The sequence below is a fragment of the Meleagris gallopavo genome, chromosome 14 (genome assembly GCF_000146605.3).
Source record: "Meleagris gallopavo isolate NT-WF06-2002-E0010 breed Aviagen turkey brand Nicholas breeding stock chromosome 14, Turkey_5.1, whole genome shotgun sequence".
In the NCBI taxonomy this organism is placed as follows: Eukaryota; Metazoa; Chordata; class Aves; order Galliformes; family Phasianidae; genus Meleagris; species Meleagris gallopavo.
Window position 1 is genome coordinate 10,709,469 of NC_015024.2, and position 27,414 is coordinate 10,736,882.

Here is a 27,414-nt window from a genome sequence, read left to right on the forward strand (position 1 = left end):
AGGCTCACAGCTAAGCAGAAAGTTTAAGAGTTGTCATCTCCAGCAAGTGTGAGATCATGGAAAACTTGAACTGTGGGGTTTGGGTGTTGGGTTTGCTGGATGTCATTTATATATTCTGAATTTTTTAGATAAATGCAGAAACCACAGCAGAGCTGTAAAGTGTAAGACAGGTTCATATCTGGGGTGAAACGCTTAGATTTCATTAGTTTTGTTTTTCCCTTTCTGTTTTTTCTACTACTTCTGCCCAATCATTCTCTATTTGACCCTCTGAATAACCAGGGAGATCATTTTCACAAAGAAAAGATTGTGATGAGAAGGTGAACTGAGGCATTTGTTTGTTATAATCAGAACAAACAAATCAGTGCAAAAGCAGACTGTCCCACAGCATGACACAAGCCCTGTTATGACACCCAGGCTTGCCAGCCTCTGCCCGAGGCCCCAAGGACTAGCTAGAAGGCAGATTGCTTCAGCTTCCATCTCATCTGAAAACGCCAAACATTTCAAAGCATCTTGAGCAATAACAGCACTTTCTGCCATTCAGAAAAGAGTATCTGGCAATATATACTTAGAGCTGAATAAAACCTCCTGTAACCACATTCCAAAAGGGAAAAAAAAAGACAGAAAAGCTGAAGTAGCATCAGGAGGCAGATTGGCCTGTGCTACCAAGTCACTCTGAGGCAAGACAGATCTAATCAGCCATCTCCTGCCGGTGTGCATGAGCAGGCACCCACTGTGCTGGAAAAAGCACTCTGCTCCAACCCCACACAGCGCGGCCGCATCCAGCGAGTGCACAAAGGCAGAACAGCACCATGCCTCCAGGTCCTGCTTTGTCCACGGTGACCCAAGCACGAGCCAGCCCATCTGCACCCCAGGTCAAAGCGTGGCTAATGGAAGAGAGCAGGGCTGTCACGGTACCCACCGGCTGGAGGAAGTTCATACTCGACTTCCAGCACCACCCTTTCACCCACGTTTTTCAGCAGGCTTATGATCTCGTCGTGCCGCAGCTTGGTCAAGTTGATGCCATTCACCGACTTGATGTAATCCCCAACATTCAGCTGGTCACTTCTGTGAATGAGGAGGGAGAAAGCAGGGGTAGCACAAAGCCTCCACCATAACCAGGCTGGCAGTGCGTGGCAGCCTTTGAAAACCATGAGATTTTGTGAACAAGGCACCAGGCAGGGCTGATCTTAGCTGTGTGATTGCACGAGCCTGTTCTCAGAGAGGAATGCTAAAATTGAAGCCATCTATCTTTCCTAGTGGCAAATGTTCAGATCTGTACATACAGTAACAATTGCCACATGCACTTTCACAACCTTCTCTTTTTGTTGCTCGATTCCCATTCACGTAGAGCAATCACTCAAAGAGAAGTGTACCAAGAGCTGTCTGAAATAAAATTCAACAGAAGAAAAGAAAACATCTTGCTTTTTGCCTGTTTTCTACAAAATTGTTCAATTACTCCCTCCCTTTCTCTGCTTCTTGGAGCCTTTCTTCTCTCATTCCTTTCCTGAGCCAGTAACATTACTTATACACTCAGTATTCAGAACAGATACAATATTAAACCACTTAGCTTGATCAAGATGTATTGTACCATGCAGCTCTCCTGACAAGGCTGCCTAATTTCACAGAATCCTAAATATCCCTACACAAAAATTCAGAGCATAATTGCACAGAACATGGGAAACAGCTTAAAATAGAAGGCAGTTGACTTACTGAAGCAACAACTTTGCATTGAGGCACTTGGGGAAAAAAAAAGAAAAAAAAAAGACTTTGTGCTAATTATTTTAATTATAACTATATTTGCAGAACATGGAACTACTCTTCCCAGCTTTCCTGTGCCCTCTGTGCTCTATTTCCATCTCTCACCTCGCTGCCAGTCCTCCTGGCCTCAGGTTGGAGACCCTTGGTTTCCCATCTTTGTCCGTGCCACCCGAGATGGTCAACCCAAGGGTGCTTCCTTCCTTCTTGATCAGCTCCACAATGGTGACCCCTCTGAACTCCTCTGAAACATCAGGAATAAAGGCAAACTCCTCAGTATAAGGCATATCCCTCCCAGTCCTAACGACATCCTTATCCTACAGGTGGTGGGAGAGCAGAGCTGCAATTATTTATACAATTCATAGAATCATAGAATAATTTGAGTTGGAAAGGACACATAAAGGCCATCTGGTCCAAACTCCCTGCAATGAACAGGGACACCCACAGCTTCATCAGGTGCTTAGAGCCCATCCAGCCTGATGTTGAGAGTCTCCAAGGATGGCATTCACCACCTCTCTGGGCAATCTGTGCCAGTACCAGTTAGCAGGAAGAGAAAGCTGTACTTTCTTTGAAGTGATGTTGTGATGCAGGTGTGTGCTGGTAGGCCCGTATGAAAAGCATGGCATGCAGGTCTGGAGGCAAGAGCAAGCAGGGCAAGGCAGGGTAGTGAGGGCTTGTGAGAGAACGAATTCATTGTGTTTCCAGAGTGGTGGCATCTAAATCCAGGGAGATTACCTCCAGAACTATGTTTTTTAGGGACCAGGGCAGGTGTTTGGAGGGCTGCATGGCAGGCTCACATTCAGCAGGTGGAAGGATGTTGTGGACCTGCAGTAGCTGCCTGCATGAACAGAACAAGGGAGAACTTAAATGTGGTGATTTTAAAAAGCCTGAGATGTCAATGTAGTCATGAGGTAAAGAACGTGAAGTGGAAAGGTGGGATCTTGCCAGCAGGAGGGAAAGGAGGAAAAGGCATGATCTCATTCATCCACAGCAGTTTCCCCACACATTTGCAGCTGGTCTAAGTAAGACTTCTTCAGTAATAAACACCTTCTCTACAGCTGCAGCTGAAGCCACGAAACACATTTAAAACATAACTGGTTCAACACAAGCAAGCCCCAGTGCATTTTGCAGGGTCAGGCTTAGGGGATGCACATCCCACACCTGCTGAACCAGTACTGCTCCTCCATTTTGCCTTCCTACAGTCCAACAAGACACTCTTGTTCATCGAATACCTATGAGCCAAGCCTGACCTGATGCCAACTTCGATCTCATTACAGCTCGCCAGCACTTGCCCAAGGAGAGACCAAGAGTTCAGCTGACTCAGCGAAGGGCAGCTCTGTCTTCATCCACACGACAGCATTCACACTCTGCTCAGAGGATCAGCCCTGGGACAAATCGGATGACTTTCATGCTTTGCCAGACTCCTCTAAAGCAGCTTTTGAAAAATTTGTCTACATCATGATCCGTCCACCTCCACTCTCTCTGAGTGCTGAAATCCCCCACTGTTTTACAGTGTCCCTCATGCAGGGCAACTTTCTCCAAAACCATTCAGGGGAAGGTGGCGATGGGTGCTGGCAGTGAGAGTAGTCCCATGCCTGTGGACTGAAATTTACACTGCAAACGATCCAAGTCCTGCAAGACTTAAATGAGATGCTCTGCTTGGAGAGGGAATATTTGAAATATCTTTCATGCTATGATTTCCAGACCAAGGCAGGCTGCCTTAAATGACATACTGTCATAGCACACCTGTGGTCATGGGGGGCTTTCCTTCTCTGTTTCTCTTTCACTGGGAGAGCACACAGTGTTATTAGGCACCATAGTACCTCATCACTAGCATTCTGCTCCTCATGTAATGCCATCATGACTCTATCAATTGCACTTCGCTACATCCTTCCATGCTCTACCTGCTTGGTGAAGCACTTCCAAGAATAACCCATGCACCTGATTAACACAAGTGGAGGACATCTTTGCAATCTGGCAACAATCTGGAAGGCATTCAGGCACTGCTTGGTCCCTATTTAACATGGCAACAGCAGCTTGTTGAGAAACATCAGGTCCGTAATTCTCCTGCTCTTTAATCTCAAGCAGTTTTGGTCCCTTGCCATCTCAGTAACTTACTCCTCAATACAGTGACTCAGGAACTCAGGGGCTGCCAGAAACTTTGTGGGGGCTCCCGACCATGCTGGAAGGAATGCCATCCAGCACTATCCTGCACATTTCCTCTCAACTACAGACACAACTAATCTGCACAGATGGTGCCGAAAGGAGAGATCATTAGCTCTTCAGTAGGGTTTAACTTTGATCCTTGATAAGTGTTTAAAAATGAGAACTCCAAGAGCACAATTACCCATTATTGTAGGTTTGAGGAGGTATTACTGCTCTGAAAAAGAGGCAAGTTCCTGAGATCAGTCTATCAAGATAAGCAATACAGCACGTTGGTCAGTGCCTTTATAAACCTACTGCCACTATCAGAGGCACACACAGACATGGAAGTGAGCTGGTTAAGCAGGACCTGGTCCTTCAAGCCATGGCCTTTAAACATCTGATGAGAATAGTCTTGGATTTCTCCTATTAGCATGGGTACATGGATTTTGCTGTTCAAACAATTAAAGGGCTCTGTTCCCTCCCCAGGCTCTACAACACACAAAGCCAAATCTGTGATTGGGTGTTTAATGGTCAGAAGTTAAAATCTTGCCCCGGGCTTCATTAGGAAGGTGACAAGTTGTCTAGAGCAGCCCTTCCAATACTGCTGGCACAGCAGCCCAGCACCCACAGCAACGATATGTTGGAGCAGGAGCCAAGCCCTTTACCTGGGATGCTTTGCCTCCTGGAGACCAGGGCTGAGTCCATCCCGCCGGAGTCCTTGCTCCCCTTCGAGTAAGGGCCATCATCTGGAAGCAGGGCAAACAAAAAAACTGAAATTAGTGCCCAAAGCAACACACAACAGCAAAGTCAGATCACTGCAAAAAAGTTTGTCCATGTTATCATTGGAATTGGGATCATAACCCCATCACAGAGTGTAGATGAGAAAAACCATTACCGGCCCTGGCTTCAAACTGCATTGTACAGACTATCCTGCATTTTAGAGAGGGAGGGGAAGAAACGTGGTGGCAGTGGTGCAATAGCATTATCTGATTTATTCCTCTGGGAGATAATCCATTAGGAGAGAAGAAAATTCCTTTGCTCCTGTAATTATGTGGCACAGCTGAGGACAGGGAGAGCTGTCGCATTCATCTCACAAGTTTTAAGCCTGTCATTATGCTTGAGAAGAAACTTAGAGTTTTTGGAAATGGAGTTATACATCAGGACGCTAACAGGCCACTAAATCACTATACTTGGATGAAATTGCCTATTCTTATAGATGCCATTATTTCAAAGTCACATTTTCCTGCTGCTGTACAGCCTCTGTACAGTATAGAGAGCACCCTCTTTTAAGTGACTTAAAAAAAAAAAGAAAGAGAAAATAGTATTATGCACTCTAAAAGCACTATGCATCAAATTTGAAATTTAAATGTAAAGTATTTAAATATTTTTGTATTCTCCTATTGGAAGACAGAGGTTACTTGCAACAAAGAGAGCATCCTTCTACACATTTCACTGGCATCTAGCTGAAGAGTCTGTTTGCTGGCGTTTCCTAAAAAGCTGGAGCTTTGTCCATCAGTTGTTTCCAGTGACTGTGCAGTATCAAATAACTCCCACTATGAGTGACCGCATTCTTGGATTGCCCTTCCCAATCCTTCAGCAGCTGTGAAGGCAACTTCTAAGCTGCCCATGACGGCATAAATACAGGTTACTGAAAACCCCATCCACATACTCCTATCCACAGCCCTCCAGTAACTTGTATTTAAGTTACAGAAGAGTTTGGGTCTCACTATGTATGAAGGGAACAAAAAACACAGCCTCATTCAAGACAGTGGTCTGTACACTGTGTAATTAAAACTGATGTTCAGTTTGCTGGCAGCCCACTTTCCCCACAAACAGAAAAATGCTAGTATAAATTGAATCGTGCGGGTTACATTTAAATGCAGAGAGTTGGATTCTACTCAAGGGCTTGAACACTTTTAAAAAGTAAAACTAAACAAGTTTCCACCTAAAGTAATTTCCAAAAATGCAAAGCACATATATATACATATTAGTTTTAATTCTTGATGCTCAGCTGAAGTAACTTCACAAGTTGAACAAAACTCAGTGAAACAATTTAGTTGACCCAAATCTACATTTTCAAGCATTAAAAATTTCAGCTGAAAAATATTCACCCTTCACTTCTTCAACCTGTTTTGCAGCCTATAGAGGGATAACATAGGTACTCAATCTTGGACTCCTCTCCTACATCAGCTTTTCCATCACTATTAAACCAAGAATTTCTAATAAAGAAAGAATTAGCACTTGGCAGTAGACCATCACCAAATCATGCCAAGTCTCTGCTGCCAAAGCACAATGAACCTTGGTACCCAAGCATTCAGGACTGCTGTGAAACGGGAATAAAGCTCAGCTTTCTGAAAGGAGGAAAAATCAAGCATTCTGACCATGGAGATCTCATAGCATTACTCAGTGACACCTATGGCTACTACAGCAAGTACCAAGTCAAGCCATTGATTTCAGGTACGTGCTGGTACAGCCTGGCATCAACTTTCAAGCAGAAGATTCAAATTGCATTTTTAATGGCAGTGGTCTCTTGGGTGACGTGGAAGTCAGGAACAAGGTTAATCCAGGCTTAAAGACTATGGAAAAGTTTAATGTACTTGGGATAGTTAAGTTCCAGCACCTAATTTTTTGAAAGCAAAGCCAAGCCACCTGCCATTTCTCCTTCAGCAAAGTTCCAGAACTTTGGTTGTCTATCCATACTGGCCACATCCATCTTAATTTTTCCAGCAAGCTTTCCCTACATCCAGCCTTACTCTCTCTCTACCATCCTACCTCTTGCACACCTGCAGGCAGAAGACAAGGACACTTCGGGAGCACAAAGCAGGCATTTCCAAGGGGAGCATCAGGGCAATGCTGGTCCAGCAGTTCCCGATCCATATCGGTCAGCCCAGCAGTCATAACCTCCTTTCATTTCTTTCTCAGATGGAGGAGGCGTTGGAGGAGGAATCTCAAAATGGTAGCCCAAGAGATCAGCATGAGATTTCTTTCTCAGCACTGGAAGGTGAGCCTGCAGATGCACTTGCAACATTCACTAGGATGTACTACAGGGAGCCCGAGGCAACAGCCTGCCTTTGGTCACACAGGACACTAAGGATGACGAGGACCACCCCAGCATGCAGCTACTTTCCATTCAAGAGCATCACTGCCAACTTTACCCAGGTAACGTGCTTAAGGCAATGCTCTTCTGCAAGTAAGAACTCAGAGCTCCCAGGGAGCCACAGAAGATGATCTGAAGCCAACTCCATAATCTGCTGGCAAAGCAAAGCAGCCAACCATCTGCTTCCCATCAACACACCGCCCTGGACCAGACAGCCACCAGCACTCTCCTGAGCTCCATTTCCCCACTGCAACCCCAATCACTATTGATGTGAAATCCCATTTCGCTAAGTTGCCCTCCCAACAGCTGTTTCTGGACAAGCCCTGTCTGCCATTTCAGGTTGGTGATGAGTTACCAGCTCCCCCCAGCAGCCAACACCCATAGCCTGATCTGTAGCCACTGTGAGCAATTAGCACTGAGCCCCCCGCACAGTGCTGCAGCCAAATCAACAGCAAATAATTAGCACCGCAGCTCCCCTTCTTCTATTTCTTCTCCCTTGAAAACATGGTTGATTATGCTAAAAATGTTGGGTTTTTTTCAACTCATTATCTAGCTAAAATGTTTGAACAGGAAGGGAAGCTGCCACACGACGCATGCTGAAGTGTGAATTGGCATTTGCTTGCATTAGCATCCCTGCCGCGTGGCTCTTTGTTCATTTTCAGCCAGTTTCCTGCTCTGCCACTCAAGCTGGTATTAATGGAGACGCTTTAGGGGGGAGATAGGAGATTATTTTGTTTTTTAAAATAAGAAATCCAGCTCTTTTTGCTCTCTCTCAGTCCTTTCTCCTGCCTGGCATAGCACCCAGCTGGGGGAAGGCTGGTAGCCTGACGCTCAGTCAGACTAAAAGGAGTGCCAGCCCAAGCACTGAAAATTCATAAATCCCTTCCTCCCTCAATTTGGAAAGGAACTTTTCTCTTAAGCCTATGTAGTTCCTTTCGCGAGCTACCCATGCTGCAGCCATTAGAGGTATATTTTTCAAGCTTTTCCTCTCACACACAGCAGGCCCAAGTCTCTCTAAAGAAAATATTCTGTAATTAGTGATTTTCAAGCAGCCAGTGTTATTGCCAGCTCCACATCTTTCAGAAAAGCTCACCAAGTACATTAGACTCTCAATAACACTGAGTGTGCAATGCTTTCTGCAGTTATCCCATGGGAATTTGTGTCAATACAAAAAAGCTGCTATAAGTTCTTCGAAAACATTTTTTGCTATGTCAGCACCACACTGCCAGCAGGGAGAGAAGTGTTCCTTGTTCTTCTCTATACACATCCAGCCATGAGCTCGTCTTCCCTGCAGCAAGTGTTGCAGAGTAGGAGCGTACATCACAAACACTGACAAAGAAGAGCTGATTAATAGAAAAGACAAGAACTTGATTTCCCCATTTCCCACGGCTGCCTCTGGTGAAGATTCTCTTAGGTCTCCTAGGAAGTTTAAGCTTACTTTCCCACTCGTGCCTTCTGTCTTATGAGTCTCTCCTCTGACCAAGATACTTATTAGACTATTGATCATCCAGCAGCCAGATGGCTGATTTGCAGGGGTCAGCTACAAAATTAATTAAATCAATCCTAACTCATAGGAAATCCACAGTTTCCCTGTAAGAGGAATTCCTTATCTTCCAAAGTGGTTTGATTCATCAGAGGACAAGAGGTAATGGCTTTTTGAAGTGCCAGGGGAGGTTCAGGATGGATATTAGGAAAAATTTCTTCTCACAAGGAGGACGAGGGAGTGGCACAGGATGCACAGGGAGTGGTGGATCACCATCCCTGGAGGTGATCAAGAGCCATGGAGATGTAGCACTGAGGGATGTGGTTATGAGCATGGTGGGGGTGGGTTGGGGTTGGACTTGGTGATCTTAGTGGTCTTTTCCAACCTTAATGATTCTATGATTCTACAATCTGCTGCCCAAGTCAATGAACGTTGGCCAAGGCTGACTTGCTGCCTTTCTGAAATGCTCCTTCAACCCTGTCCTGTGTGCTATGGAGCCAATGAGGAAGTCCTGGGCAAATTCCCAGTAGCATCCAGCAGCCAAATTGCTCTCAAAAACACCACGACTTTTCACAGTTACATCTCCCATGGGATGTGAGAACAGGCATCAGGAACCTCTGGCATCAGTCAGATCTGAAGCCAACCTCTGTAACAAAATAAAAAGCTTCCTCAGAAAGAGCACTGATTTAAGAGTTCATTATCCCTGCCTGCAGGGGGGGAAAGAAAGGTGTTTTTTTCATTTAGAGAAGTTATTAGTCTATGTTATTAACACAGATCACCTCTTAATGAAAATCGTCATTGGCTAAATAAGATTCTGTGACAATTAAGCTTGCTGTCTGCAAGCGTTCAGGCTCCTGGATCGTCTTAAGACAGTTCCTGCAGAGAAAGTGCATTAATCTTGTGGGAAGACCAAGAGGTAAAGCCTGCCATTTGTTTAATGGAAAAAAGACAGTTGGAAACAGTTATTTAGCCATACGGTAATTGCACTCCCTATTTAGAGAAATGAATACTAAACCAGTGTTAAGAATCAAATGCTGTTCATGCTAATGCAAGACAGTATTTTTTGCTAGCATAGAAGCTCAAGGCTGGAAACAGGAAACCAAATGACCAAAACTGAGTGTGATTTGATCCATTTTGAGGAGAGTTACTTCTGTAAATCAGAGGAGAAATCTGTCTGCAATCAAACAAGGAGCAGAGTGTGGGTCAGGACAACCCCAACTGCAGACACTGGGCATGGTCTCCATGGCATGGGATCTTAAAGTTATCTGAGTACCTGAACAGGCAAATATATATTTCAAAACTGGATTATAACCACCTACTTGCAACTTCAGGCACTTAATTACCTTTAAAAAGATCTGTCTCTGATAGGTTTGGAAGACTTTGTAAGTTACCATATTACTAGCTGGAGGATGAAGGAAAACATATATCATGAGCTCCATTCTGAACCTGAAAGTGAGATTTCACTCCCAAAGTGCTACAGCGTGAACAAGGGCTGAACCATTGATGCTGGAGGACAGCAACAAAATGCCAGTCACTTCTCCTAGCCCAGCACTCCACATGGCATTGCATACTCTTCAGTACCATTCCCTCTCTAGGAACACATTGCTCCAACTTTGCATCGGAACCAGCAAAGTTTTAAAAAAAAAAAAACCACACACACCACAGAGAGATCCCAAAGAAATAAGGTTAAAAAAAAAAAAAAAAAATCTGTCGGCAGTCTCCCAGGCTGCATTTCCTAGAGTACTGCAAAAACTGAGCTAGAGTTCATGATTCTGCCCTACATAAAACCAGTCCAAGTGTACAGCAACAGATACACTAAATCTGTACTGGCAGGACAAGGCAAGCCATGATTCTGTAAAGTGCTTAAAAACATGGGAAAAGAAGTCACTTTTGCTTTGGGGTTCTACAGCACAAATTTATTTTTATGACAATGACCATTTCGCTGACTGCTTCCAAAATAAATAAACGAATAAACCCTATCTTTTAAAAGACCCTGAACTTTCAGGTTGGATATTTGGAAAATATTCTTCTCACAAAGAGTGGTGATGCACTGGCACAGGCTGTCCAGGGAGTGGTGGAGTCACCATCCCTGGAGGTGTTCAAGAACCATGGAGACATGACATTGAGGACATGGTTATGGGCATGGTGGACATGGGTTGACTGCTAAACTGGATGATTTTACTGGTCTTATCCAACGTTAATGATTCTATGATACTGTGATTCTTTATTCTCCATGATTTGAGAGTACATCAGGTGAAAAACCCAGTGCCCATCCCAGATCTCATCCCCACCTCAGTCAGCAGCCAGACCAGACCAGAGCTGCCCAGATCCAGCAGGAGGCTTGGAACATTTTCCTCTTCTCTGTACCAGGATCATTATTCAAAAAGTTTCCCCTTATCAGTGAGCTCAGACTGAATTAGACCAAGTTATTTTGGGAGCTGCCCCTCATTTCATAAATCTATGTACCAATACATGTGGCACAAATGGCAGAGGCTGCCTGTTGCTATGAATGGCCTCGTAATTTTCCCTTCACTGGCAATAAGTGTCCTTACAGCACACGTTCACCAGTTACACAGAAGACAAATGAGGGCTTGGGGAAACGTTTTTTCTTTGACTTTCCTTATCACAAATTTTCTGAAAGCAAAGCCAAAGCGGATGGCTGTGCTGTATTCTAGGTCCAGCAAGCACAGTTACTCACCCTGAAGATTACATTTTTCTCTCCCATTTTCCCACCTATTTCTGGTACACGTCCCTAAACTGCTATAAAAAGGCACCAGTACCTGTGCCAGCCCCACTGCAACCATGCTTCACTCCTTTCCCTGGAGTAGGATGGTGCCTAAGCAGAGGTTGCTGTGGCATCTTCTCCACCCACCTGTGCTGCTCCCATCCAAGCTGGGAAGAACTTGTCCAGATGTCATGGTTATTTCAGGAGAAAGTTGTATGTCTGAATTCACCCTCCCCACTACACACAGCATGGATTTCATCTTCCCACATCCTCAGCATCCCCTTTCTTAAAGCCTGTGTTCGTTTGTCTACTAACTCTTCTAAGGCATGTATAATTTCATTACCACCTGCTGCTTTATTCACAGGAAACAGATTTATAAAAGATACAATAGCCTATTGTTCAACAGAAAAACTACATGCTTTGTTCCTCCATTTTTTCTTTTTTTCTTTTCTTAATAAGAAATCAGAATTATTTTTAAAGGAACAATTTGTTTCAAGCAACTGTTTTCAACCAGAAATTATGTACGTGATCATGTGCATATCAGTAGTCTTTGTGAGACCAAGGCCAGAGATGCCTCTGTTATATGGCAGGTTGGCTACCAGGAGATAACAGGGTATCTTTCTTCTCCCCTTCAAATCCTCCACATGACATTGATGTAGGAAGGATAGAATGGTTTGGGTTGGAAGGGACCTTTAAGATCACCTAGTTCCAACCCTGCTGCAATAGGCAGGGCCACCTCCCACTAGATCAGGTTGCTCACAGCCCCATCCAGCCTGGGAAGACTCCTGCTTTCAGAGAAAAGGATGAAATTTAAACTGATTTGGTAAATCAGTAGAAGATATATTTAGTGTATATGTGTGCACACAAAGCCCTTTTTCAGTTGGCTCTGCAGTGAAGCTGGAATTCAGAGAGATTTAATTCATATCAGCTTTCACAGGATATTAAAAACTGCCCAGGGACTGATCTGAGTCCCATCTGATAAGAACGAATGCTGGACCTGCCTCGCAGTGCTGAGATCTAGTACTCCTTTCTTAAATACATAGCATACCATTAAAAAAAAAAAAAAAAAGGCAAAAAATGAAATGAGGCAATTTAAGAGCCAGCACCCAACCTGCCATCACTGTCCTGCTGTTATATATCAGAGACATTGTGACAGTGCATTGCGTGCCTCCCATTCCTGCCTTGGAAGCCCTCACAGAGTAACTTTATCTAATCAGCATACCTCAGGGAGCACACAGTGGTGGACCTGGAAACAGTTAATTTCCACTCAAACTATACTGAGAAAAGAAGGAAAAGAAATCTTCATAAGTGACTTTTGTGTTGTTTTTCTATGAAAACTAACTTCTCAGGCTGCTTATCCATCCATTGACCTACTGTCTTTTTGTGTCTCTGGAACCCAGCTGCCAATATCCTTTAGTGTGGGGAGGGAAAGCAGCTAGAAAGAGGATTTTAGTCCTGTAACCTCCCAAAACTATTTTGAGTAGAAAAGACTCAAAGTCACGCTCTTGGCAAAGCAAAGAGAATTGCTGTGCAAACAGCTTTAGCCTCACCACCCGCTTTCTTTCGCATGGTAGTGAAAAGAATAAGGAGTGATGGATGCAAAATTGAAAAATATGGTTTATTCGGTCCTCTGCTCATGGAGGAAATTATACTGTTGTTCTTAAACATCCCAGGGTTGCTTTTCTTCCCCTGATTTAAAAATATCAAGGACACCTCTTTCCCTGTTCTGATGAGGTTATGCTTTCTGCATTACATCAGCTTTTCAACCACTACTTGAAGGACAGACAGGTTGGGTCTTCAGCACAAATAACATTTCCAATACAAAACCAGAACATCTCTGTGCATCTCTTCCAAAACATCCCCCAAGAAGCCCATACCCAAAAGGTCCATTTCACTCACTGAGCCCTTTCCACTTTGCTTTTCTTACACACTCCCCCAGCAAGATTTGAATTTCTAGTGTTAAAGAATAAAAATAGAGAAAAGGAGGGAGGAACTTCCCTTCCTGCAGCCCCTCTCACTCTCCTAGGCATTCTTATAGACAGCTTCATCAGTTTGTATTTATGAGCAAGATGGAGGCAGACAGACTGCACACTTCCTCACCTCCCTGCAGGTCACATCTGCACATGCACGCACACAATATAATGCAGTAATTTTGTTCATGAGGGACAAGAATAGAGCAGAAACCAACTCAATGAGATTATTATTTCTCAACAGCTCTAGTGCTTGAAATGCTGTTATTAAAGATACATTTTCCAGTCAATTTTGCAATTTCTTTTGTTAAGCAGTGCAGACTGTACTGGGAAGGGTCCAGCAATGAACGAGGAAGATGAAATATTGCTGATATACAGATTATGTTATCTAAAGAAACCACCTTTCAAAAGTAAAAATCAAAGATGAATCAGATACATTTGCAGATTGATCTCTCATGAAAATTATCCAAGTGAGCCGTTGTAATATGGTGAGAAACAACCAATAATATCTAAAGCCATTCCCAAGGAAGAATGCCTCCTGGATACAACAGCGTTTATTAATCTGGGCAGCAGGCAGCAGTAAATCCTAGCTGACAAGGGAACACCGTTCTCCCTATTAACTCCAACCAAGCTTCCAAACTTCTCTTCAATATGGAGCTGGATAAGAACTTGCTGAATCCAAATCCTGGGGACTTCCTTTATTTCAAGCAACAAATGCCATGCTAAATAACTGTGGAGTGAAATCACATAAAAAAGACAGCTCTATTGTGGCTTTTTAAGCAGATGAAATTAAAAACTGTCAGTTTATTAAACCATAGCACTCAAATAATTGGTTCCACTTAAACCTAGCGGCCACTATTACTTACTTGTCTAGCCTGAATTAGTCAAAAAGCGACTGTTTTACTGACAAAAGATCACATCAAGGTTTGTCTGTGGTACACTCAGACAGGTAGGCTTTTACTTCCAATACCTCAAGGGTTAAAGCCAAAATATATATATATATCCATAATACAAAATGTTTTGCTTTGTTTCTGAGCAACAAAAATCTCTTTAGGAACAAAACCAATCAATCCCAACACCTGGTTAGCCCTTTTGAAACAGATCATTTCTGCAGTGATGATGACAGTAAATTATTTGACCTATTTTGCTTTTACAAACTCCATTTTGGTCCCTATGGTCTCTGCATTAGAAGTGATACCTGGTGGCTTCCGTCCTTCAAGGATGCATCAGAAGCTCAAGGCAGCACTGCATTGAAGAGAAGGGGAGAAAGCAATCTGATTTATAGAATCATGGAATCATTAAGGTCATAAAGACCTCTAAGATCATTAAGTCCAACTGTTCACCTCCCACCAGTATTGCTCGCTATCCATGTCCCTAAGTACCACATCTACCCTTTTATTGAACACTTTCAGGGACAGTAACTCCACCACCTTCCTGAGCAGCCTGTGCCAGTGCATCACCACCATTTCTGAGAAGAAATCCTTCCTAATATCTGAGCACATGAATCATTAATGGAGAGATAGGAGAGCCAAAAACTGGGGAGGAAAGCCACAGAGATTCAGCCTAGGTGTGGGAACATGTGCGCCCTCCCCTTCTACCCCAAGAGAAGGATTAACCTCCTGGACATTGTGTCACTGTGTATCTTATTGTGACAAATGGGAATCTTTCTAAAAATCATTTTGCACCATTGACAAGGGATTTGGAGCATGATTCACAGTAATTGGACTTAGCTCTTTGACCTGCATTATGCAGGGGGTGATAATGGACTGTGAATGGCTCATTTGGGCTCAAAACAACCCGGTCTTAAGGAAAAAAAAATAGGAAAAGATGTAATTTGGGCTAAGGCTGGCTGAGAAGAAAAAGCACAGTTCAGAGAAAGGTCATTTTCATCCATAACAAAAATATGTTTGTGATTCCGGCCAGCTCAGAGCAGGAGTTCCCACCTCCACTTGAAGAATGAGGACACATCAGGAGGTGGCTACAAGGCACTGTGCCATCACTCAGCCAGGTAATCCTTCTGAAGATGCACTCACTGAAGCTGTAATATGGTTTTCTGTTTTACTCCTACAGCACTTCCAGGAGAGCCCATGTTACACGTGTAAAATAAGTGCTCCTAAGAGCACATCAGCACCTGTGCTAAACTTACAGCACACAGCATGGGGATGGGCTGAGAGTGGCAAGCTAGTCTTAAGGAAACCTTCTAGAAAACACAATTCCTTAGACAGTGATGAGTTGAGGAAAAACCCTTCGTACCAGTGAAAAACCTCCTTCTGTGCTAATCTCTGGGAGCAACAGCAGTTTGACAACAGCAGCTCCTGCATCGAGGAGCTTCAAGTAGAAAATCCATGCAAATCACAAGAGAAGAAAAGAAGAAAACAAAGCAAAAAAAAAGAAAAAAAAAAAGAAAACAAAAAAGAAAAAGGTAAACCCACAAAACCCAACAATGAGCAAAAAGGCACGAGATGCACTTCAGTGCAGTAATATCTAATGAAAGCATGAGCAAGGGTGAACTGAGAAAATAGATACAAACAAAATCTAAAGGATCCCATCAACGCTAGTGTGAAAAAGTCAGAAGAGAAGCAAATACCAAAGCTGTCTGTGTCCTCTTTTGCTACTGCACTGATCTTAGAATCGCAGCATGGCTATGGCTCCAAAAGGAGCAGTGAACAATCACAGAATTCACAGCCTGGTGAATCAAGTAACCCTGGCTCACTGTAGCCTTTTAAGCCGTGGTGGCCTACGTCTTAGAATCATTTGAGTTGGGAGGGATCCTTAAAGGCCATCCAGTCCAATAGCCCTGCAATGAACAGGGACACCTACAGCTCCATCACCTTGGGTCAGTGCACCAAAATATCTCACAGCCAGATTTGCCTCTGCACTGCAATGAGACAACACTCCCAGGTCGCAATAGTTGGGTTCCTCTTCCAGGAGGACTGACAGTGCTTAGGAGAAGACACACAAAGCAGTAGGTTGAAAATCAGGTGCTTTATCCTGGATTTGTACTGCATTCCGAAGCAAAGTGTTTAAAAACCAGTGGGAGTCAAGAAATAAGGAAGGAGTACCAGACAGCATTAACTGTTTTCAAAGAAGGATTTCCGGCACCCCATTTAGACTCATTTCCAGCTTATCCACGAAGCTCTGCTAAACCTTACTAAGACTTAATTCCCATAAATGTGATTCTCCCCTCCGTGTTTAGCTAAGTAGCAGTGCTTCAAAAAAAAAAAAAATAAATATCAAGTCGTGGGTGTTGGATTATTCATTCATGTGGTAAGAGCCACTATATATGAATATATACAGATGTACCCACTTCAGAATTGATCTAAACATATGTAGATTTTAGACTCTGACACACAAACCATCCATTATGCAATGGCCCATGTATGCGTCTGGGCTGCTTTTATCCTCAGCTGTGTCAGGAGGATTCGCAGTGAGAGATGGAAGAAGCTTATAGTTAAAAGACTAAAGAAAGTTTAAGCAAGAGGCTTGCTTAAAGTGAAAGGAGAAAAAGGGAAAGAGAGAAATCAAAGAGCCAGGCAGCATCAGATTTAGGAGGACAAGATGACAAAATAAGAATGTTTCAAAGCCCAGAGGTATTTGATATTGGAAATGGTGTGGTCTGACCCCATCAAACCAGCTGTTAAAAATTTACCTGAACTGCCCTTTAAATCTCGCTTCTAGCAAACCCTGCTTCCTTTCTGCCCTCTTCTTGCTCCCCTTGCTCCCCAGAAATCACAGCACAACCATAATGGAAGACATTATCTGGCGCAAAAGATAGTTAAGACAACAGTCCAGCAGTTACTAATGCACTCCGTTTCGTGCAGCTACCTCCATGCAAACAGTTGTTTGATTTGCTGTTGCTTCACACCGTATAGGAAGCACGAGTCATTGGGAGAACACAGTCTCAGCTACAACCAGCAAAGAAATTCCCAAAAGGCATGGGAAATCCCGGTGCAAATCAGAACGTATTGCAGCAAGCAGGGCTCTGCCACCCTCCAAAAGGCTCACAGCGATTCCTACAGCTTTCGGAGGGTAGGAAGTGGCAGCGAGCACAGGAAAAATTCAAGTGTAACTAAAAACCACACAGTATTGGGGATAGAGGAGACTCACGTCAGGAACACAGACCATTAAGTGTAATGCTTCACATTATGCTTCCCAAATACGCACTTAATTCTGATTCAACAAGGCACTTGTGCTAATAAAAATTAAAACCAGCAGGTTCTGTCGAGTGTGTAATGGATGTGTAGAAGAGCAGTTTGTGCAGGTATTTCTAAAATTAACCAGGAATACAAAACCTGACTGCTTCCCAAGCCCCCATAGAGCTGGGGGCATGCTGCACCAATCACTGGGGGCATGCTGCCCACCACTGCATGGGCACTGCACCGTACCAGCACAGCTCCTCAGTGCTCCTCCTCTACGCTGGTGTAAAACGGGTGCAAGAAAGCAGAGCAGGGGCACAGGGAGAAGAGAGAGAAAAGATCAGCTCCGTGAACACTGGATACGGCAGATCCATTTAATGATTAAACAGACACGATTGTTTGCTTATAAAATGCAGCGGCACATAAATCTGCTAGGAGCTAATTGCCTATTATATAGCTCATGGTACTGCTCGAGTTGGCTGCCGAATGATAAAGGGACATTTAGAAAGAGGAGGAAGCACTTTGTTCCCAGGCTGTGGGAGGGGAGCATTCATCCCCCAACAACAGCGGGGTCCAGAGCTCACCTGAGTGTAAAGTATGGGACTGAGACACAGGCAGCACTGGGTGACATGGGAAATGCATTACATTATAAAAATAAACATCTAATGAAACGAAATGTGTACATTCTTCCTATGCCAAGAGGTTAATCTTGGCATACCCAAATGGGTATACATTCCATGAAGAAATTATCCCCTATAAATCACTGGGGCAGGAGCAGGCCACATCCCTCAGATTTCAGGCTGTGCCATCTGCTGAGGTCATTATGCTGCACGGATCTGCCAGCGTGGTGATAGTGGGACCAGAAGGGATCTCCACTGGTAGCAGAGGCATAGCAGAGTCATATGCTGGGACAGCCCCTCTGGAGCTGCAGCACAACACTGTTCATGAATCAGAGGTTTGACAGACATCCAACACTTGTATGGTCACACAGATTGTTGCTCAAAGAGAAGCAGGGCCACGAGCTAGCTTGGTGATCTGGCTGGGAGAAGCCAGCTGATGGAGTTGCACCATCACAGTGCTGCTATGGCAGAAGATCCCTAAGGCTGGTGGGCTCTGCTGGAGCTGGCTGCTCACATAGCATCAGGAGGGCACTGCAGAAGGAGCAGAACCTGGCAGGAAGTTACTCTTCTGAAATAAAAACTGAGCACGTTGGCTGGCTCAGAGGCTGTGGATGACACAGTGCACAGTCCTCAAAACAGCAGCAGGCATGGGACCAGAGAATGACTCCCATCCTTTAGGAAGGAGGAGGATGCAATGAAGCTGGTCCACCAAACCCATTTTCATTCTTACACCAGAGCAGCAAGGAGCCAGATCTTACTCTTAATGGCACAAGTTCCTGCCTCTCAGCGTATTTTTATTCATTTCACAACTGCTCCACAGCCCTTCTCACCTTAATGCCAAATGTACTCTCCTCAGCATTACCAGCTCTTAGCTTATAGCTCCATTGGGATGCACCAGGTGAGCACTCATTACACACTGAGATCAGAAGCTAAAAAACTGCTGGGGTGAAAACCACAGCTCCTCCCATCTTTCCAACATCATTTCATGAACTTGCACAACAAGAAACAGAGCAACTGAGGCACGATTAAGTGGGATCATCTCTTCATAAGTTGGCTATGCTAAATAACTTTAAAGGCCATTTTGGGACTGCTATGCTGAGCAGTCTAACAATGATTTAACAAAATCGTGTATGTATTTTATATATATATTCCGCATTCTTTTATGGTTTCCAGGTGTTGGGACCAATATACTTCACAGCAATTTCTGGGCCTTTTCTCTCACCTCCTCCCCACAAAAACCTGCAGCTGCCAACTATGTTGGCATCTACAGCAGCGAGGAAATGAATTTCCCTGTGAAGCAAATTCTTCCAGGATGAATTGAATGAAAGCAGAGCTCATAATTGCACATTACTGAAAACATTTCTGATTTAAAAAAAAAAAGATATTTTTATCCACATCCCCAGTTGAAAATTGCTAGGAAAGATGCTTTTGAAAAGCCATCATCTCCAAGCATGTAATTATCAGATCCTTGAACAAAAACACACGGCCAAAGAAAAACAAGAAATACTTTCATTGAAATAAAAACTGGGGTACAGCAATTGTTTGGAATGGAAGGAGAACTGCTGGGAATGGAAATTCACATAACACCATGTCTGATTTTACATGTCTCTGAAGTTACCAGACTGATTTGAAAATCCAGAGATTAATAAATTTGGCAGCTGAGAACATCAAGCTTGGTTAGTAATTTCTCTTGTTATGAACAGAATAATAATATTTAAAAAAAAAAAATCAGAAGCAAACTGGCAGTCAGGCTGTCACAGACCCAGAATTTCCTAACTCCCACGTAAGCACACTTGTCTTGAAACAGCATTCTGCCACCTCGAACAGACAGCCATACAATGACCTGGGGGTCCTATCCTATCAAGGCTTAAGACCATGCACACCCTGATGGGATTACTCACATGCTGAAAATTATGCAGCAGCTGAACTGACAGCTGAAAAGAGCCTTAAATGTTCTTATGCCTGGTAGCACTCAATTGTCAATTGATGAACATTGCTAAGTATTTATTTTAGCTCTACTTTCTCTCCTTCAGTTCTCCAACAACACCTCTTTCTGATTATTACTTCTTTTCCATTGTTTGCAACACCTACTCATGCATAAATATAAAAATATAGGCACCTTCCCTCCAAGTTAGCCAACAGCTTTTTCTGACCTTCCAAGCAAAATTTCATATTATCTACATAAGGATGGAAATCATCGCTTAAGCAACAGACATTGGCATCCGCATGCCAGTATGAATTTTAACACCGATTTTCAAAATAAATCATAGTACCATAGAATCATTAGGATTGGTCAGGACTGCTAGAATTATCAAGTCCAACCCCAGCCCACCCCCACCATGCCCATAACCACATCCCTCAGTGCCACATCTCCACTGTTCTTGAACACACCCAAGGACAGTGACTCCACCATCCCCCTTGGGCAGCCTGTGCCAGTGCCCAACCACCCTCTCTGAGAAGAAAGTTTTCCTAACATCCAACCTGAATCTTCTCGAGTGCAACTTAATGCCATCACCTCCTCTCCTATCACCCAAGAGAAGAGGCCAACCCAAAAATCAAATCCTGCATCCCTCGACATACAAAAACCTCTTTGGCAGTGTGGCTATCCTTGGCTTACATGGATTAACAAAGTAGAACAAACATTATAAAGAGTAATGAACCTGGACAAAAAGCCAGAAGCTAGGTGTAACACAGCACATGAAGTCAGTTTCCTCCTATGGTCACTCGTGTCTGAATGCACCTATTCCAACTGCAATGAGATTTGCTTCAGCCAGTTGGCAGAGAGGCACATGTGAACTCCAATAGTCAGTGATAGAGAGAAAGCCTAACAAGCATGTGCTTCAGCTGACACTATGGACCAGTATCTCACGTAGTCAAAAAAACTTCAGAATCCTGGACACCAAAGTCCTAATGCCATCAGCAGGTATTCTTCAGATCTCCTGGAGGGTGGGTAGGACATCACAGGACAGCAAAGGAGCAAGATGTAGAGTTCAACTTGGGAAAACATAAAATAAAATGAAATAGAAACAATATCAGAGTGGGAGCAGGAGAATGACAAATTTATCACCTTATCTTCAGTTCCCAGAATGGACTATCTATGGTGAGGTGCTGAAAGAAAAAGAGGATAACCACAATCCTGGATCTACCACAAATAAGCCAACAGAAAGCTCACTCAACTACCTTCTATAACAGAGCATCATTTCTGGGTAGGCAGAAAATGCAAGTTCTTACATCTCAATTTTAGAAATGCTTCTGACATGGTTTTACATGCTATTTTTATAAGCATGTTTGGGAAGTAGGATACAGATGATTATAAAGTGTACACAAAATTGATTGGAAAACCACACACTGAGAAAATTCATCACTTACTCACAATCAGAAGGGACGGATGTATTAAATGAAGTTCTGTGGGGCCAATCCCAGTCTGGAAAGGCTCCAGGTTTTCACAAAATGACCTGAATGACTGTAGAGAGATTGCTCTTATTAAGTTTGCTGATGGGCACCAGTTATGAAGGATTGAAAGTAGGCTGGAAAACAGATTTTTGAATAAGTTGGATATTACAAAGAATTTCTTCTGAGAGGGAACAGTCGAGCACTGGCACAGACTGCCCATGGAGTGGTAGTCACCAACCCTGGAGGTGTCCAAGAACCATAAACATGTGGCACTGAGGAACATGGTTCAGAGGGCAATATTGGTGGTAGATGGGTGGTTGGACTTGATGATCTTAGAGATCTTTCCAATCTTAATGATTCTATGGTTCTATAAATCAGATGCTATGAAACTGGAATGATCCAGAAAACACACAGAGGTGCATTCAAGTAAACAAAACTGGGCAGGAATAATCAAATTAACAAATTCAGGATAGAAAAAACAGATCTAAGTGACAGTTTTGCAGATAGGCTCTTCAGATACTGTGGATCACAAATGAAACAATTCCACAAACACCCAGTGGTATCTAGAAAGATGGGTATAGCATGGGAAGTCTGTAAATCCTTTCTTTTTACCCACCTTACAAAGAGCCTCGCCTTGAAGGCAGAGTCTAGATTTGGGTACTACAGCTCAAGAAAGGCAGAGAACAGACAAGGCGAACTCAGACTTCTCTAACTTTCCATCCACTTTGGCTTAAGGAAATTAAAATCACTGTGATTCAACTCCAGACCCCAGGAGCTGTCTTGGTACACACACCCCAGCTTCTTTTCATCCTTCCTTTTGCTGCTTCTGAGGCAAAGCTGACAAGTGACGCAAGCAGGTTGATGAGCAGGAGTTATATTAAATAGTGCTATTGTGATAAATTCTTTCATAAGAAAGATAAAATCTTTCTTCATAGAAGTTTTATCTGTAAAGATTTCCTCCTGTCTTAGTCTAACTCCACGCTTTAGTTCTCCATCCTTTCAGATGCTGTCTCTATTTCTCCCCGTGCCTCTTTGGAAGTTGTGATGATCTGGGGCCATTTCAAAGAAAACACAGCACAGAGCAGTAAAAATCAGCAGGCAGGAGGAGGCAAAGATCTGTTAGATCTCTTTCCTAGGGCACTTTCACCCTGCAAATAAGGGATGCAGCTTGCAGCTCAGTAAGAAAGCACAGGAAATTTGCACTGCTCTTCTTCAATATCACTTATGCTAAAAGCACATCTTCTGAGGGCAAACCAAACAAAAAACACAGAAGGGAAAAGCATAGAAGTACATACTGATCTACAGTATTTCTTCTTTGCTCTTATATATAGGAACCTCAGCTGGTCACTTGCAGCAGCAAGGAGACTGAGCTGGCTCCATTGCTCTGCCCACTCCTGCAGTGATCCTGCAGTAAGGACTAACTGAATGCAAAGTTTAGTAGAGCAAAATATAGAACTTCTCCCCAGACTTCAGAAATGCCATAAGGCATTTCAGGGAAGTCCTACAATTGCAAGAATGATTTGTTGCCATGTCTTTTTTGGAAACACGCTATAAAACATTGAGAAATCAGCTGAGTAGCCGAGAGAGCTCAGTTAAGCCTCAGCAAAATCAAACCCAATGCACTGTAATCAGTCCCCCTCAAAGCTTTTTTCTGTGCATGAGGAAAAGGAGAAATGGCAGATGCAAAACAAAACAGCCATCATTCCCTCTCTCCATCTTTGCCCTGTGCCAGGTGGAGAGGATGGCTCCAGCTATGGGATGAGGACACCAGGACATACAGGCAGCTGAAAACTCCATTAGAAGTTTGAGCCTGAGACCAAAAATACTTCTCATTCCTTCACTCAATTTGCAGCAACACAGCGACCATGGAGACCTGCATGAATGTAGGACCGGATGCCTCCAGTGACATGGAACCAGAGAAATGATTCTCCTCCATGGCTGGGATTTCTCTGGCACAGCCAGTGCCAGCCACCCCTGTGCTGGGGCCCACTTTATGGCTCAGCCCCAAGAGCAATGGAATTCCTGCCAAGCTGGTTTTTGATCTTTCCATGGAACAGCTGCATTCCTGTCCTGCTAAATCACGTGTTTAGGCTTCTTCTGCCTACTGGGACACATCGCCATGGCTTAGACAGCTTTGAAACAAGCCCCAGCCCCCTGACTACTCATTGCTGTGCTGCTACAGCAAGTGCATATCGCATCTAGTCACCACCCATAGGATTAAGCAACACAACCAGGATGAGCTGCACTGAACCTGGTTTATTTCACCTCTCAGATTTAGGGAGGGGAAAAAAAAAAAAACAATAATTTTCTAGAGTTAGGTTCGTGTTTTAGGGCATTGAATATTTGTACCAAGGAGAGCACAAAGTCAATCCTACCCTGCTTCAGGCAAAGTAAAACGGTTCCAACACCATAAATTACCTCTGTACTTCCAACTCCAATGTCTTTCAGAAGGGGAACACTTGCAGCAGAGCAGAACAAGCTCCATGCAGTATATTTAGCTGCAACAAGCAGAGCTACAGCATGCAAGAAAGTACCTGAACATCGCACCCAGCTGGAAATAACAGAGCCTATCCATGGTGGAGAGCCTGGGGCCAGGATCTGGTGCTTGTGCCCCTTGCAGAGGTGCCTTTCTACACTGATCAACCCACTCTTGAGCAGAGGTTAAATGGCTACGTTAAATTCCACAGAAAAAAGCAAATAGCCCGCCTGAGGCTTCCAAAACAGGTGTCAGCATCTCATTGAAATGGCAAATTTCTAGCTTAAGCCAAATTATTTGTTAGAAAACGTAGCAGTGTGTTACACTGGAGATGGGGGGAGGGGACATGGCAGCAATCCCACACGTTCAGCAGTCCCTTACCTCTTATTTCCCTGCACCAGTCCTCTTTCTACCACTGCTAAATGCTCAGCCCATTCACTGCTCATCTTGAAAAAGAGCTATCGTTAGGTTTCACTAAAACAGAAGAGTTGCAAAGGCTCCGCAGTATTTGGAGCCTGGCTCTGCTGATCCTCCAGCCCAAGGCGGTGAAGGCAGGAAGCAGCCTGAAGGGTGCTCGCAGTGGTCACAGGGAGAAATTCTTTCCAGAGATTTTGATTTTCAAAAATCAAAGCAATTAAGTCACAGTTTGGATGCAAAGGTTTGGATTTGTAAACCTCCCCCTCTGCTTTGAAACTGTTAGTGATATTTAAGGTAGTTAAAGGAAATGAGAATAAGTAAAAGCAAACTGTTGGAGAAGGGAAAAAATATATATATATACACACACACATATATAGGCTCACTCACCAAAGTCTGATTGCAAATCCTTTTTCAGTCCACAAAGCATGTCTGCTATTAGCTATCACACCATTCAACTAACTGCAGAGGCACTCCTTGCTCTCACCCCGACTGCTCTGGGATCACTTTTCGCTGCCACCCGCAGCCAAGGAGGGCTGCAGAACACACACTGCTCCTTGCTTCACCGTAGGGACAGAAAAAGAAATCGTCCTGGACCGCAGACAGTCCAGTTTGCAAGAACTCTAAAAATGTTGCAATCCTTCCGAAAGAAACGTCTTTACATGGCTCCCCAGTTCTGTATAGAGATAGGAAAATGAAGGCTACGGTCCTAAAATCCCGTGGTGGTTGGCTTGGATCGAGTGGCCATCAAGCATTGCAAAGCAAAAGTTAGGAGCGCAGTGATTACAGGGAACAGCTGGTTGGAGGGGAGGCAGCCGGCCAGCCCTGGCTCCGGCAGATGCAGCGAATGCAGAGCGCTTCATTCCCGGCGGCATTGCCCCTCGTGCTGTGCCGGCTGGGAGCAGGCAGCATCCCACGGAGAGCTGTCAGCCCACAGCACGAGCCCTTCTAGCGCTTCCATGGGGATCTCAGTCAGGGGGAGAATTAAAAAAAAAAAAAACCGTAAGGGAAAGGGGGACAAGAGAAAAGGCGGCAGCTGGTCCTGCGGAGGTACGCACAGAGCTGCGCGCACAGCCAGCTGCAGAAGTTGGCTGGCGGCTGAGCCTCCAAGTTGCAGCAGCAGAGGAGGCTGCGGCTGCAGCGCTGCCTGACACACTTCCCTCTCCCCCACCCCCTCTTGGCAAGTGCTTGCAGAGCCTCCAGCACCTTTCAAGGCAATGTCAAGCTGCTGTCAAAGCATTACGCTGCCTCCCAAACACATGCCGGGTGCTCGTAAGGGAGCATGAAGCTGCAGTCTTATGGCCTGCCTGCAGCGCTTCCTGAAAACTCAGCTTAACCCTTTCTTAGGAAGGGCAGAGACACCGTCACCATACGTGCAGGCCCCCTGCTGGGGTCTGGGCAAGTGGTGGGGCTCTGGGGCAATGCTGGGACACGGCAGGATGCTCCTTGCTTTACCCTCAAGCAGTTGGTCCTACTCTAGGGGTGGGCATAGGGCACTGGACTGGAAATTGTTTCAGAAGACCAGCATCTGCTCCCTTTGCTGCACTGAAGATGCAGTGAGGTGACCTCCCTCGGACACTCGGCAGGGCAGGCAGCAAAGCTGCAGCACAACACAGCCATCAGTCATGCCGTGAGATACAGTCTGCATTTACATTCATCAGCCCATATCTCACATCCAAAAGGCAGCTTATCCATAGGCACTGCAATCCCCTGGGAACTGACATCACCTATAGAGGCAAGGTTGTATGCACAGATGGTGCAAGCGGAGCACAGCAGCACAAAGGCTGGTTCTTTAGGAGAGTCAGATGAGTTTGAGTCTACTTCAGTGTTTGGTTGAATGTGGCCAAGAGCTTGGAAGTTTTGAAGGAAACTCGTGGGCAAAGCCTTTTCCTTAGGAAAATGAAATCTGGATAGCTCAGAAGGGCCTGAATACAGCTGGATGTGCTAGCAGGAAGTTCTGCAAACTGGGGACCCCACACTCAGAGTGGGAACTGGGTTTCAGCCTAATGCCAGAGGTTTTTGCTTGGATTGAAAGGCTCTAACATCTCTACTTTGGTTCAAACTCAGCTGTTTCATGTACAGATAACTTAAACAAAAGCAATAAAATTACTAAGTCAGAAAAAAACACTTCCAAAAGAGATATTTTGGTCCATAATTTGTTTTTAAGAAGTTGTTCAGTCTGACAATAGACTTAATTAGAAATTGAGCTGAAATTTGTAATTAGAAATCTTTTCACATGGCTATTAATGTTTTTCCTGCAAAGAAATCTCATCTTAAGGGGAAAAAATAAAAAAAATCTACATATAAAAAATCTGCATATATTTGCACCATAAATATAAGGAGAAGATGCTAATTTGAGAACAGCACATTGCTTTGGATGCATGAAGTGGGCATCTCCATAGGGTGTTTTAAGGCAAAGCTCAAAGCAATCACTTACACTCATGCCACCACAGAGACCTTCCCAGAATATCTGCTGCACTGAGAATCAGAGAATCATTAAGGTTGGAAAAGGTCTCTAGGAACATCAAGGCCAACCCATTCACCTACCACCAATATTGCCCACTAATCCATGTCTCAGTGGAAATGGCAGGAAAGGACTAGTCTGCTACACAGTTGTAGCTGCTTTGGGTTGTGGTGAGAACTGGGAAGAGCTGTCCCATCCCTCTTCTGCCATCAAAAATGAAGAGGCATTTTGGAATTTCCAATCCAGAACTGTTTGTGGCATTTACTGAGGTGGTACAGCCTGCCAGGAGCCCAGAGAGGATATTTACTCTGTGGTTTCTGGCCAAAACCCATAAAAACACAACGCTTGCTTCCTATTTCAGGTGGCAGTATATTAAGACCAGTTGAAGTGAAAAGCTTGAGTCTCTCAAGGGGAAGGAAAAGGGCACACCACACACATCAAAAAAAAAAAAAAAATAGGCAGCCAGAAAAGACACATTGTGATATCAAAATATATAGGTGTCATAAAAGACCATGAGGCACCAACCTAAACCATCGTTTTTCAACAGTCTGTACACTCCAGCTCTTGGCATTAACTTTATGCTTGTATGCCCCGAACTAAAAGCTCTCTAAAAACACTCTATGAAACAAGCCTCACCTAAGAATGATTTATTGACTCAAACACTGTGCCCACTGGAAACAGGAGTAGATTTGGGGTATAGGGGGTGTTACAAAGCCTTTCAACACTGGGTAATAAA

The 27,414-nt window shown here is 44.1% G+C and overlaps 1 protein-coding gene across 4 annotated transcripts in view; it reads right to left on the reverse strand.

Annotated features, from left to right (window-relative positions):
* The window catches only part of GRIP2 (glutamate receptor interacting protein 2), an 89,188-nt gene that overhangs the window by 43,576 nt on the left and 18,198 nt on the right, over positions 1-27,414 (reverse strand). For 3 of the 4 annotated variants that reach the window (XR_004161313.1, XM_031555580.1, XM_031555582.1), the window contains exons 2-4: positions 4,566-4,646; positions 1,864-1,999; positions 920-1,065 (exon numbers count right to left, since the gene is read on the reverse strand). Coding sequence is in view for 3 of the 4 variants with exons in the window: in XM_031555580.1 (XP_031411440.1) it covers positions 920-1,065; positions 1,864-1,999; positions 4,566-4,646 (363 nt within the window). In the remaining variant the exon portion in view is untranslated. Of the gene's footprint in view, positions 1-919; positions 1,066-1,863; positions 2,000-4,565; positions 4,647-24,604; positions 25,207-27,414 lie in introns of those variants that run through there. The other variant, XM_031555581.1, reaches the window with a different exon arrangement.